This window comes from Haemaphysalis longicornis, unplaced genomic scaffold, assembly GCF_048455015.1.
Source record: "Haemaphysalis longicornis isolate Haplotype H1 unplaced genomic scaffold, Haemaphysalis longicornis Haplotype H1 scaffold_1, whole genome shotgun sequence".
NCBI lineage: Eukaryota > Metazoa > Arthropoda > Arachnida > Ixodida > Ixodidae > Haemaphysalis > Haemaphysalis longicornis.
In genome coordinates, this window is record NW_027526203.1 from 31,275,180 (window position 1) to 31,288,802 (window position 13,623).

Sequence of the window (13,623 nt, forward strand, 5' to 3'; positions counted from 1 at the left end):
CACAACCTCCCCTTCTGCTTTCCGAGGTTTTCTTGACTGCCAACACTTATTTTCTGTCTTATTTGCACCGAGCTCCTCATTTCACATTTCTGATGATTCGCTATATATATATATATATATATATATATATATATATATATATATATATATATATATATATATATATATATAAGGTTGTCCTCTCCCTGAAACGTCAGTAAACTTATTTCTATTTTCTACGTCTTTCTCGTTTGTCTCTGTCTCTACTAATCTTGTTTTTTACGCGCTCTGTGTGAGTTTTTATCTTTTCCGACTATATATATATAAGGTTATTAAGGGTAACAGAGCGAATATCCCTAGAGAAGAAAGCGTGGCAGGTAGCGGCGGGAGTTAGGTGGGCAGATGAGATCAGGAATTGGATAACTTGGTCGCAGTTAGAAGTAGACCGGGATAATTGGAGATATATGGGAGAAGCCTTTGCCCTGCAGTGGGCGTATACGGGCTGCTGCTTCTGTTATTGCTGCTGCTGATGATGATATGCGTCATCAGCCTATTTGTTTCTGTCGAGCTAGTTATTCGCAGCATTTGCGTTCTTCGTTACTTCGATTGTCAGTTTGAAGCCTCAAGGTAAAGCCGATCTACGGGGTTTTTTCCAAGGTGCTGTCTCACTATCGTCACTGCAGCTCCGTCCACGTTTTCAGGTTGCCTATAGGGTGTACCTGTGTTTTTATGCATTGTGGTCTACCGACCAACTACCTGAACAACTTGCCTCTTTCGTTGTCAGGCTTTTGACTGAATTAAGTTGAGTCGAATTTCCGGTACAATTGACAACGATATTGCGCCACTGTAGAGGGTGTGTACCCCATTACGTATCTGCTGCATGCGTGCACGTGCCATTTTTATGCCTGCGACACCGTCAGTGCTAACGGTGTTTTGTTTCTTTTTTGCAACTGCAGACGCATACGACCGGAAGAGCCCATGTGAGTACACAGGCTTCAATTCGTATCCAAGTGGCGGGTCAGCTTCCGTTTGTCTTTACTCTAGTTTTACAAAGAAATCCTGTGCGTGTGACAGTTGTCGGAATATCAGTCTCAACAAGACACATGAAAACGTATTAGGTATAGTTCTCGATGAGTACCGCTAAAGATATTTTGTTACTTGTGGCTGAGTATTTCCAAAAAACGCGCGTTAAGTTTGACATGCCGGAGTACAATAAGTTATCCGTGATGAGAAAATGGTGCACCTTGCCTTCGGAAGTGCCGCCACAAAAAAAAAAAAAAAAGGGGGGGGGGGGGAAGGGTGTGTATTAAAGCGCGGAATCCAAGTGTATGCAGGCCTGTATTTCATGGTTGCAAATAAAGCGATAAAGCGGGAAAGCTGTACGTATTCGCCGCTAGAATCTCCACGGTTTTCACGCCGTTGCTCTTCTCGGTCATCGTTACCAGCCGGAATGCCAGGACTTTTACGCCGCTATTTTGACAGTGGTTTCTACTGACGCCAGCGCCACCACATTTCTGTGACGTTATACTGCGCAGTAGGTCCGTGCACTGCACTTCACTGACCAATCCATGGTTCCAACAAAGGAAATTCGGTGAATGAGGGTGATGATCACACAATTCAGCTGAAAGTGTGATCGGCCTTGTAGCGCTGCGCAGTGCGCAATATAGAACGCCCGCTTGCATTGCGTGATGCTACAGCGCACTCCGAACTTTTGAGTGCAATCGCACGCTCGACATCGTCTGTTGCCAAACTCTAGTTGACGGCGGAATGAATTGGTCAGTTGAGTGCATTGAGGTGAAGCTGAACCACAGGACTGAGCCATCAGTGCAGCTATTGCCGGGAAGTACAGAAAGTGTGACATGAGTCACGGGGTCTTTGGCGGCTATCTGACAGCCATAGCAATAGCGTCGTAAGCAGCGGCGGCGAAGCGTCTGACCCCACGAACTACCGGCAGCTTCTTTTTTTACTTGTTTTCTGGGATTGCTGCTTCACTGGCTCCGCTAAGCCGGTTAATTAGTTTTTGTCGTACACTTTGAAGTACACTGTCGCCGCAAACTTTCAAGTCACGTGAAATGCGGTGGAGCAACTTTTGGCTTCATGTAGTGCATACAGCTCGCTCACGAAGCACAGAAAGCATGGGCGAATAGCGGCCATCATTTGTTACACGTTGATCCGCCGCGGCGGCTCAGTGGCTAAGGCGTTGCTCTGCTGAGCACGAGGTCGCGGGCTCGATTCCCCGGCCTTGCGCTGCTGAGCACGAGGTCGCGGGTTCGATTCCCGGCCGCGGCGGCCGCTTTTCTGATGGAGGCGAAAAGCAAAAACGCCCGTGTGTACGAGATTTCGGCGCACATTAAAGATCCCCAGGTGGTCAATATTAATCCGGAGCCCTCCACTACGGCGCGCCTCATCGCCTGCGTTGCGTCGGCGCGTTAAACCCTACAATCAAATCATCAAAATCAATCGATTCCCGGCCGCAGGCCGCTTTTCTGATGGAGTCGAAAAGCAAAAACGCCCGTTTGTAGGCGATATCGGCGCCTGTTAAAGATCCCGAGGTGGTCAAAAGTAATCCGGAGCCCTCCACTACACCGCCCCCCATCGCCTGCGTAACGTCGCCGCCTTGAACCCTACAATCAATCATTGTTACCCGCTGTTCGTGTGGCCCCGCAAAATTGAACAAACTCTTCTCTGCCAAGTCTCCCAGGTATTACTGTACATGTGCACGCTGGGCGGCCACCGCAGCTTCAAAAACACTAATACCTAGTGCAGTTTTGGATGCCGACTCATAGTGGGTAGTTTCATAAGGTGCACGGCCTAGTTATCTCATTGTAAGCTTGGATGAAAGAGTTTGAAAGTTTTGGCTCTGGCATGCAAGCTTGCATGCAGTTGACTATTAAAACGTAAGACAAGAGTACATACATATCTTCACTTGCGAACTCTCAATACGCTGTAGCGACTGGTTTTGTCCTGCCGGTATAGCATGTTTGGTCTGCCGATGAAGTACCCGATGAGTTAGTCCCAGGACATCAATGACTCTTAAGGTCGTGGGATTAACTCGTTTTGATCTAGTGGTGATGGCATTTGGTTACAATGCAAGACGTACAAACCAAAGTTTATGCACTCTTTACATAAAAAAGAGACTAATACTTAAATACACCTAGCTAAACATGTTTAACTCACGAGGGTCTCCCGGCATCTGCCCTCGTTCGGTCGACTGACCCTCGTCTCTAGCTCCTCGCTTCCTCCAGTGTCGACCTCCAAAACACCCGTCACTTGAGTTTTATTACACAAAAACTATGTCCTCACAGGCGTCGGCATTTCACTAACACTGGAGCGGCCCTGCACTGTGCCTGCAACGTATGCGCAAAGTTTATCGTTTGCAATGAGCGGCCCAGCTGTACACAAGAGCACAATGGTTGATAGCAGTTAACGCTTAAAGAAGCTACTGAATCCGGAGAACGTCTCCAGGTTCTGCGAAACGGAAAACGAAATGAACACCCTCTTAAGATGGTGTTCCCGTCATCAGAAAACGTATCAATAATAAGGTTTCCTTCACTCCATGAGTTCTGTATGTTCCATCCCCGTGACCTTGGCCAATCCGTTTCATAACACCCCTTAATTTTTGCTTGAGGACTAATGTCCACATAATGTGGCCTGCGGCGTTAATATTTCTGCATCGATTGTATATGTAATTGGGCAACCCTAAAAAAATTTTATGGACCGAACGCGATTTTGGACACTCTTACAAGTAAGATTGCATCGCTTCGTTTTTGTTGATGAGGCACGCTGTTGCCGTGCTTAATCTGGAAAATTGTGTATTCAAGCAGATACCCCTGTTTTTTCTGTTTGTTAGCGTTATGACTATATGCCTTTTGATATATCGTCACACATTAAAGTTCGCACAGAAATGACCCAGTGTATGCTTTTCCTGCGCCATTCAGCTGATTTCGGTAGGGAGACCTTGGTGATGTCCACGACCTAGATGTCTTCAGTTTGTGTAATGCAGTGAGGACAGTAGCAGCATTAAAAATCAAGCTGGAATTACGTTGGAAAATGAATACCCTGGACAGTATTTTCCTAGAGATTTACTGATTATTTTGAAATTATGGTTGGCGTGATTTCGAGCGTTTCTTATTTATTTGCCTCCCCCCTCCCCCCCTCCCCCCCCCCCCCCCCCCGCAAAAAAAAAATAAAGGTTGGTGTCCCACCCACTTTTCACGGATGCATTTTTGTGGGTGCACACATGCAACGGCCACAAAAGGTTCCGGCAAAGGCACACTCGCAGGCTTGCTCAAGGGATACGAAGCCCATAACTAATAATTCGCGTAAGAACACCTGCCGCGAGGGATTGTTCATCTCGTATGGCGAAACGAGTCCGGATGGTACAGGTGGTATCAGATAATTTTCACGGAGTTCACCTCGTCTTCGACGGGTCGTTGGTATGAGACCGCACACGCAAGTAATGTTAACAGGTTAACAACGGTAGGCATCAAGACGATCCCGTCGTTCAGGGTCACCCTATTACACTGGAGTGACAAATTTATGGTGCCATTAAATCAAATCCGGCGAATGACAGAAATGTACGTTGTGTTTGTCTAAAAAATGTGATCTGCGCCCTGACACTGCGCCGCGCCGAGTGTTCTCTACTTAGAGTGTACTCTATAGTGATTGATTGATTCGTGGGGTTTAACGCGCCGACGCAACGGAGGCGATGAGGCGCGCCGTAGTGGAGGGCTCCGGATTAATTTTGACACCTGGGGTTCTTTAACGTGCGCCGAAATCTCGCACACACACGGGCGTTCTTCCTTTCCTTCTCCATCAGAGGAGCGGCCGCCGCGGCCGGGAATCGAACCCGCGACCTCGCGCTCAGCAGCGCAACGCCTTAGCCACTGAGCCACAACGGCGGGTTGCTCTAGGGTGTACTTAGTGTGCACTTTACTTCTGCCAGTGCGGGAAACCATTTGGCGGTTGAAGTACCCGCACTGAAGGGCAATCCTGTGGTTCAGTTTCATCGCTGCCCACTTTCTGGAGAAGTCCATGGATTAAACCAAAAAATTTTGGCGAATAATGATGCCCAGCATACCACTTGACTGAAAAGTTCGGTCTGCGGTAGTTCCACCACGCAGTACCAGCGGGACGTTCCGCATTGCGCGGTGCCACAGCGGAGATAGCATTTTTGAGTCACATGGCTAAGCACGGCGTTGCCATTCGCCGAATTCGCTTTGTTGGTGGCATGAATTGGTCAATCGAGTGCATTGTAGTGAAACTGAACGAAGGGATTGCCTCGTAGTGTAAAACTGTAGGCTGGTGTCCCACTGATCTGGCCTGGGTCAGGTAAGAAGCGCAGTTCATGTGGGCAGATGCAGTGGCTTCTCTCTCTCTCTCTCTCTCTCTCTCTCTCTCTCTCTCTCTCTCTCTCTCTCTCTCTCTCTCTCTCTCTCTCTCTCTCTCTCTCTCTCTCTCTCTCTCTCTCTGTCTCTGTCTGTCTTGCTCACCTAAACGTCGGCGGGGTGGAGTTAACCTGATCGGTGCGGTTGAAACCACCCGAACGCAGTAATCGGTTCCCGCTGGAGCCGACAGCGTGGGACAGCGCCTTTTAAAGCAATGCTTTACTCACGCAGTCGAGCCGTGTTTCGTTTCGAAGTCGCCAGATATTTGATCTTCACATGACCGCAGCTACGCCGTAGCCTTGGCAACGCATCACGTGAATTGCCACGTGCGCTACAGGCCACCGCCGCCATGCTTGGCGCATGCACTCTCCGCAGCTGGGTCGCCGCCTGATCACGTGACTCGCAGTGCGCCTGGCTAAGAGGAGCCGCGCGCACACCTAGACAACGCGAACTTGGTCATGGATGAGAGCGAGGCGGGGCCGTCTTCTCTCAGCTTTGTGCGGAAGCGGGAGGCTTTGAGCCGTCGTCGGCAGGCGGCGTCTGACCACCCCGAGGATATCACCCGGCGAGCTGCTTCACTGGAGACGGTCGGGAATGCCACGCGCGCGAAGCTAGCGTCCAAGACTAAGGAAGAGCGAGCCGTTCCGCTCGCAAAACACCGGAAGTGGGACCACCACAGCACTGCCGTCATACCTAACTTAACGCTGAGTGTATACCTAAGTATAATAATTACAGCTAAATCAAAAGTTAACCAAGTGAAGGTAGCACTTGACGAGGCTAAACCAAGGCTAATTGCATATCCAGGGTTAGCTGCGCCGCATTCATTTTTCGTCGTTTTTTTTTTTGTCCCGCTTTGATCTGACCTTTTTTCGACGCCTTTTCTTAACCCGATTGCTTTAATTTGGTTTCGTAAAAACCAGTCTAGTATGTACTTAAGTACTTATGCTTTTTCCCCAAATATTTCTAAGGTTTCCTCTACGCTCAACAATGTCGGCATGTACTAGCCGCGCAACCAGTGCCAGCAGTTTCTAAAGGCCTCGCCTACATACATTTGGGGTTCATGCTGTTTATTACGACAGAAACTCCTTTTGCGTAGGTGTACAGTACTTCGAAAGCTAAAGACGACTTCGAAACAGCTACGAAATAAAAGAAAGCAAAATCGACTCCGAAAATCGTGCGAAAATTTGCAACATAAGGTTCGTATTTAAACAGAACCGATTTGATTACACGCCAGTGAGATCGCGTATGGCTTGGGGTACACTGTGTGAGCTTCGGGTGATAACGGCAAAGAAATGTTATATATCGTTTGCTCTAGTCATTGAGCTTTTCACCTAACACTACGGTCTAGTTGCGTAACGAAACAAGAGCGCGGCAGGAGAGTGGCAAGAAGAAAATAGAAGTACTTGAGAAGTTTACTTTTCTTCCTTTTTATTGCGCTCCAATTTCGTTTCAGCTATAGATCAACTATCCCAGCAAAAAAGTTCTACTTGAAAAAAGCTTCTCCTGTCAGTTTTCCAGTGTTCTCATAGCATGTGCGCAATGCGACCGGAGACAACGGTCTACAAGAAAAGGGAGGTTTTGTGAAGAACGTACTTATTGATTTATTTATGCACAAGTACTGTCGATAATTTTCCAAGGGTTTTTACAATAACAGTAAAAAACTGGAACATGTGATGTACTTTAGACGCACACATCACATTCATATCGCTACAAGCAAAATTTATACACAAGCATGTATATTCACCACCATTTAAACGAAATTGCATAGACAAAGAAAACGTGCGCACAATGTGCATAAAAATTTTCTTTCTGAGAATTATATATCTATATTGCGTTCAGAATCACTGCCTTTTTTGCTGTTTTTCTGCAACTAAATGGGCAAGCTTGTTCGAACGTTCAATAATGTTAACTTAAGGAAAGCAAGTATACCCGAGGACATGCCAGGGAAACCAACCAACATAATTGTATTTGGGCAGAACGCTTTGATATCCAGTGGTTCCTAAAAAAATCGTACCAGTTCACTCTGTGGAGACGGATGATCAGTGGAACTGTTTGTAGGTTATTGGTTGGGTATACTGTAAAAAAAAGTATACGGTTTATGGAAAAACCTGAAGATAATTTATGTTCGAGCACTTCCCGTAATTTCTAAAACGGACAGTTTTAGCATTAAAGATAATCCGTTGTACGGGCTCGTTGACCTCAATTACGGAACGTCCGTCCAAAGTAAAATGTAATGTGTCTGTTTTTCGGCTAACGGAAATTCCGTAACTCAGAGTTTTACAGAAAGACAGAAAGCACCCGTTCTGTCCAAAGAAAAATTCCGTAACTCGCATACGAAAGGTGTTCGCTCTCGGGTAAGAATTTCGTAATTGGTATGTATAAGTCTGCGTTGCAGCCGCTATGAAATGCAGGCTGGCTCGTTTATCCCGAAACTGCTCCTATATTCCTTTCGCATGGCCTGGGCTGTGGAGAGGCTTGAGTGACCAGGTGTCGAAAAAATCCAGGGCCATCTCCAGTAACGTGGCACCTGGGGAGAGGTGAAGCATGCAGTGTGCGCCGGTGTTGGCCATAGCAAAATCGCTGCTAGTGGGCAAGCGTCCATTGTAGAAAAGAGCGTTTCTAGCGCCAACGCCCGCCTTTGCCTCTCTCTTGCCACATGTCGAACACTGATTGAGTGCCGGAGATGCGTCGGCGGAACAGCCATCGCGGGACTGCTGATGCGGTGGCTCCTTTCGGCTCTCTCTTGCGTTGAACCAGATTTAAGCAATTAAATGAAGGGCAGGCTGGCCGTAAGATGTCTTCGTGTCACGCGTCGCAGCATGCTGAGAAGTAACCTTTACAGGAGAAAAACTGGCGTTTGATACTAATTTTGAGACGGAATGAACCAATTTATGTAATTAATGTTATTAAATATTCACTATTCCTGTATTTCAAATTAGTTTAAATGATGTTAGTTTATTTTAAACCGGTTTTATCTAGTGCACACTTGTTTCTTGACTATCGTTTGACAACTTGATTTACCCTGACGACCGGAGACGACAAAGGCCCGAGCACCTACGGTGCTTCGCCCCTAAAAATAGAGGCGTTCCATGCGAGCCCAGTGCATTTTATCATGCATGTTCATCATATGTATGCAGGCAGGCAAAGCCTGCAGCTCTGCCTGCAAAAGTTTCTGACACATATGTTGGGTTGAGCACAAATGAGTACAATTTACTTTTTTAGAACCTGAGCCGTCTACCGTGTTCGGTGACACCACCTAAAAAGAGAGAGAAAAAAACACGAGCAATAAGTCACTGCACTAAAATTTTAACCTAAAACTAAATTTATTTGTGTTACGACTTCCTTTGATCCATAACTAGAGACACAGAAAAAGGAGTGTCGGAAAAAAGCTTCAGTGGGCCGTTTGACAAGGCTGCAGCCACCTTTCGACTCAACAGCAACGCCGTGACAAAGCGAGCTCAGTTAAAACAAATACAACAAAAAAAAACAATAAAGAGCTTCTAATAATATATTTCTTTGCATCACACGTGATTCCCGTTATCTTCAACGGGTGCACAAAAATAAGCAAACAAGAAAGCGAACAAAAGACAAGAAAAAAAGACAACCACACATTTCGCTACACATGACACTCAGTTGACAATTCGAGCATGTTTACACATCAAATCAACACACTCAAACGCGTTTAAATGAGAAGGCAGAGTATAATGTATCCACTCCTTCCCAGTATTCAAACAAGACGTAGAGACCACCCAAGGTTCTTTATTCCTTAAAGGGTAGTTGTTTCTTTTTTATCAAAACAGAGCCAGATTACGCATATGGTTTATATTAGTGTTTCTACTTTAAGGGGCCATGAAGGCAGAATGCAAGTTAGGTTCATTTGAAAGATATCCTTGTTCGAATTATCCTGACTTTTAACGCAAGCGTCGCTCAAGTAAGCTATGTGATTAGGAAAAAAGAGAACGGTCATGCGACCCACTAGCTAATTCTAAGTGGGATTCTAAGTACACACTATTGGGTCGCTCAAGTCGCTCGCACTATGCTTATTATAACTGCACAGCGCAGTCCGGAGCTTTGGGGTTGTCTCACACGACACTGACCAATTTCCTAAGCGACATTAGCTTACGGGACCTAGTTTGTCAAGCTCACCCAATGTTTCACGAAACGACTACTCTCTATCGTAACAAAAATAAACCAGGAGCAAATTCGATTATAACCAGAGCAAGGGCGGGACAGCGGTCCTGAGCGGTACTGTGGCGCCATCTAGGAGGACTGGCGGTAAACAAGGCGTTTCGCCGTACACCGCAGCCTTAGTCGGCCTATACTAATGTCCCCTTAAAGACTGGCCCTGGGTGCGTAATCGCAGACGTCCCGAAATACACGATTCCCGAGGAGAATAAAAATTTGGTCCTAAATTGTTTTATTTCTCAGTGAATAAAGCATGGTTTGACGTCGGACAAGCGCTGGGTCAACTATAAAACGCCAATCTTTTGAATAAAACAAACTTGTATTTGTCTTCTTGGCCCTTAAATGGACTATTCAAGCGATGATTGTATATGAAGAAAATTTTGATCAAGCCATCTTTCAGGAAAAGGTCCTTAGTTGGCTCCGTAAAGATTACGTTATAGACTTGATGAAAAAAAATGTTTTTTAAGTAAAATAAACTTAATGTAGATAGGAAATACTTTCAAGTACCCCAAACAAGTTGACAGTAACTTAAATTGGAATGAACACAGAATTAAACAGCAGCATGTCCACAGGCTCAAGGCAATGTATATTCTAACAAATACCGTAAACGCACCATGTGCAGCTTTCCCGCTCATGGCAGTCCTTTCAACAGTGATTACTCTGCATTTTTTTAGCGAAATCAAAACTTCTTTTGCACACATAATATTTGGGGTTAATACTTGCTTTTTGCACAGTTTCAAGTCGTGCACGTTGCGCGACTGGGTTCATGAGCCATGGGAACTATCCTATAGAAATGCATGGGGAGTTAGATTTGACAGAGAATTACACAAAAAAATATTCAGAAACCTGAAATGTTCTTTTAGCGTTTTAATTTTCACTTTGGCTTCTAGCTTTATGACAAATATCATTTTCCTAACGTGGTTTTTCTAGGTTCCCGAGAGGTTGTAATTTTGAGCTAGAAAGCTGGGTATGCTTTCTTTTGCGGCACCATAATATTTTAAAAAGCTGCAGGCCCTCGATTGCTTTATAGTTTATTCACTCGGCCAGGCAAACATTGGAAAATATTGCAGCCAGAGGTTGCATAATAACCTGCAGCTCGGTAAATAACCGTTCAAAGGCTGGTTTGAAAGCAAATTTATTGCTGCTAAATTAAAAGTTTTTAATGTAACCTTTTTGCAAATGCTACACGAATTTCGAGGTGTACATTTAAGTGCACCCTATTTTCCAACTACTCGGGTGCTCTTGCCTTATACGCATCGAGCCCTGCCTGTAGGGGCGTCACTGAAATCCCCTGGCGCCCCGTTTCGAAAGCAGCAGCAGGAGTGTCCCGCCCGCTCCCCATTGTCGCCGCTGCTTTTGTGGCATGTCCACGACTGATATTTACCTTTTATATGCGCTGGAAATACATATTTATGTGGAGCAGTCAATCTGTTTGCAACTGTGGTGTATTTACGACAGTGTAAATGTTTCTGACGCGGTCTTAGTGTGGTTCATTCGGTCTGTATAAGCGTCAGGTGTGGGTCGCAGGCCAACATCGCGAAACCGCCTAACGCACGGAGCTGATTGTAATTCTACTGCCCTCAAATTTACTAACAGTGCCTCCGTAAGCAACGTTTCCTCAGATGGTCATGCTACGGCTATACACTGTGAAGTAAATCGGTTTTGTGTGTGTATCTGGGCTTACATAATCTAGCGGAGCACTCATACCTGACAGAACGCCAGTTAAGCTTGCCGGTATCATACATCAGATATTGATCACTACCCTAGACAAGCCAATGGGACAAATTTCATGAACCCTTTACAAAAGCAGTATGAAGGATAATGCAAAATATACTCTCGAATGAGCACACGATAAAAAACTTAATGCAGGCTCGTCTTGTTGTGAGGTGAGCACTCGCAAAAATACATCTGTTACATTTATCATCCGCAAGCAGCGCGGAGACGGGCTTATACAGTAATCCGCGTCCCCGACTAGACTCTTCTTCGAAACATCGTCATATGACACACGGAACCTACAGTATCTAGCACAAACTGAAATCAGATGGCCTTATTAGATACCACAACTTTCCGACGACACCTTTTATCGCTGGTGAACTGCCGACCCCGTATTCTTCAGGAAATGCTTCCGCCGAGTGATGAGCCGTTGGTTGAAGTCGAAAAACAAAAGGAAAGTGAACCGCAGCTTGTGTGTGTGATTAATCAAATGTTCATTCCTTGATTTCGCTCAATATTTGAACAGAACGATAATTAGCGTCCCCACACCCCGCGCCCCCATGCCTTGCAAAATAGCAGCTTATTTCGCATCTAGTTGGTCTGGTGAGTCCTACCTGGGTTAAGTTAAGGCGAACTTCTTTAGCATTTCCGAAGCTACTCTGGGTTTCTTCATTCCCGTGCGAGCTATTCTGTTTCTCCCGGACTTGCAGACCATTTATTTTTTCGTGGTTTCATTAACCCAGCTTGGTTCTTGCTATAAGGCGCGAATGGGCACATATTTAACTACGCACAGTGGTTTGAATATACTTAATATTTTCGCGTGGCTTATATTTCCATAAAACACGTTACTTTCGTGTATTGGGTAATCACATCCCCCAAACGTATTCTTCTACGACATGCATATTCGAAACAAAGCCGCATTTGTTGTCCGCTCTGCAAAATGCAAAACGAAACCAACCTCACTGCGCTAATATCAAGTCTAAACGAGGTGACAGTAGGATTCCTTTGTGCCTGACGTGTTCGGAGATGACAGTGGCGATATGCTGCTGCCGTCCCTGACGCCCGAAAGAACGGCCAAGAAGCGCGCAGAACCGCCTTCACGGGCAGCTCTTGTTGGCGTTCGAGCACTTTAACAAGACGCAGACATTTTTTGAAGTGCCCTAAACGTAATATTGGCTTACAGACGTCACCATAATAAGTTTTTTAGGGCGTGGAAATGCAGAGAGAAGCGAAAGAGAACCGAAACATTCCATGAGCCCCTATCAGCCACGCAATGTTCATCCCGTAAATGCCGCGGAGAAGCGGCGGCAGGCGGTGCAGCGATCGCGAAGCTCGAGGCATATAAGCATACTGTGCCTGCGTTGGTTCAGCATATCGTCACTCCTAATACAGCAACCACGTGCTTTTTTAAACCTCATTCTATTTGATTTGTGGACTTGCTGTCACCTGTTGCTGGCAGCCTGCCTGGCTGCAGAGCCAGAGGGAAAAAGTGGTCGATGCATCTACAAGCATTTGGTCTAGCTAGAAGACACCTAAAATACAGCGCCCACGGTCGTGGTGGGCATGGTACTGGAAGTGAGGTCCTGCGATTCTTTTTGTCCTGACCTCCTCTCCAGCGGGGTTCCACTTTCATGTTCTGGAAATTGTGTGTTACCTGTACTGGATTATAAAATCAAATGCTCCTTAACGTGCGACATCAGCAAGGGCCACCGAATTCTGTTACGCTTGTTTTTTATGGCTACCGTGCGCACAAGAAAGCATGTAATCTTTGTAAAGCTACATATTAGGGCTAGAAAGCTCAATGAAAGATAGTAAAACGCATCGACATAAGCAGACAAGGCAACCAGCCCTGAGTACAGCTGCTGAGGTCGTTAAATGTTCCCAATATGCGTAAAGCGAACTGTGCACAGCCGGAGTTTCTTGTGCGGTATAACCTTTAAGCATCACGGGCATGATTATGTTGTGGCTGCTAGGGTGCGAAATATATTTTGATGGATTAATTAGAACTGCTTAAATTTTCCAATAATATCTGTAAGGTCATTTATTTAGGTAATATATTTCCCAGTTTTGATATATTCAGTGCTCCAGTCAATTGTTTCATTGCTGCAGAATGCTATAACACCAAACACGACAAAAAATAAATAAGATGACCGGCTGGCTAAAGAGCAGGGGTGATACGTCTTTTTATAAGCACTGTGCCCACTGAAAAATTTTATTTATTTCCAAGTTTATATATCTCGTGCATAAATGATTTGCCCACATGCTTACCAAACTATACTTCTCCAACATTGACCCGTGCTGTGCTAGTTTTTTTTTTTTTTTGTCTGCAGCTTGCCCAATTCTGAGGTTTGTGAACACC

The 13,623-nt window shown here is 45.6% G+C and overlaps 1 protein-coding gene across 1 annotated transcript in view; it reads left to right on the plus strand.

Moving 5' to 3' along the window:
• Positions 1 to 13,623, plus strand: part of LOC144175713 (pituitary homeobox 3-like) — a 228,779-nt gene that overhangs the window by 98,916 nt on the left and 116,240 nt on the right. The window contains exon 3 of the mRNA XM_077704751.1: positions 936 to 959. Coding sequence (XP_077560877.1) covers positions 936 to 959 — 24 coding nt within the window. The remainder of the gene's footprint in view (positions 1 to 935; positions 960 to 13,623) is intronic.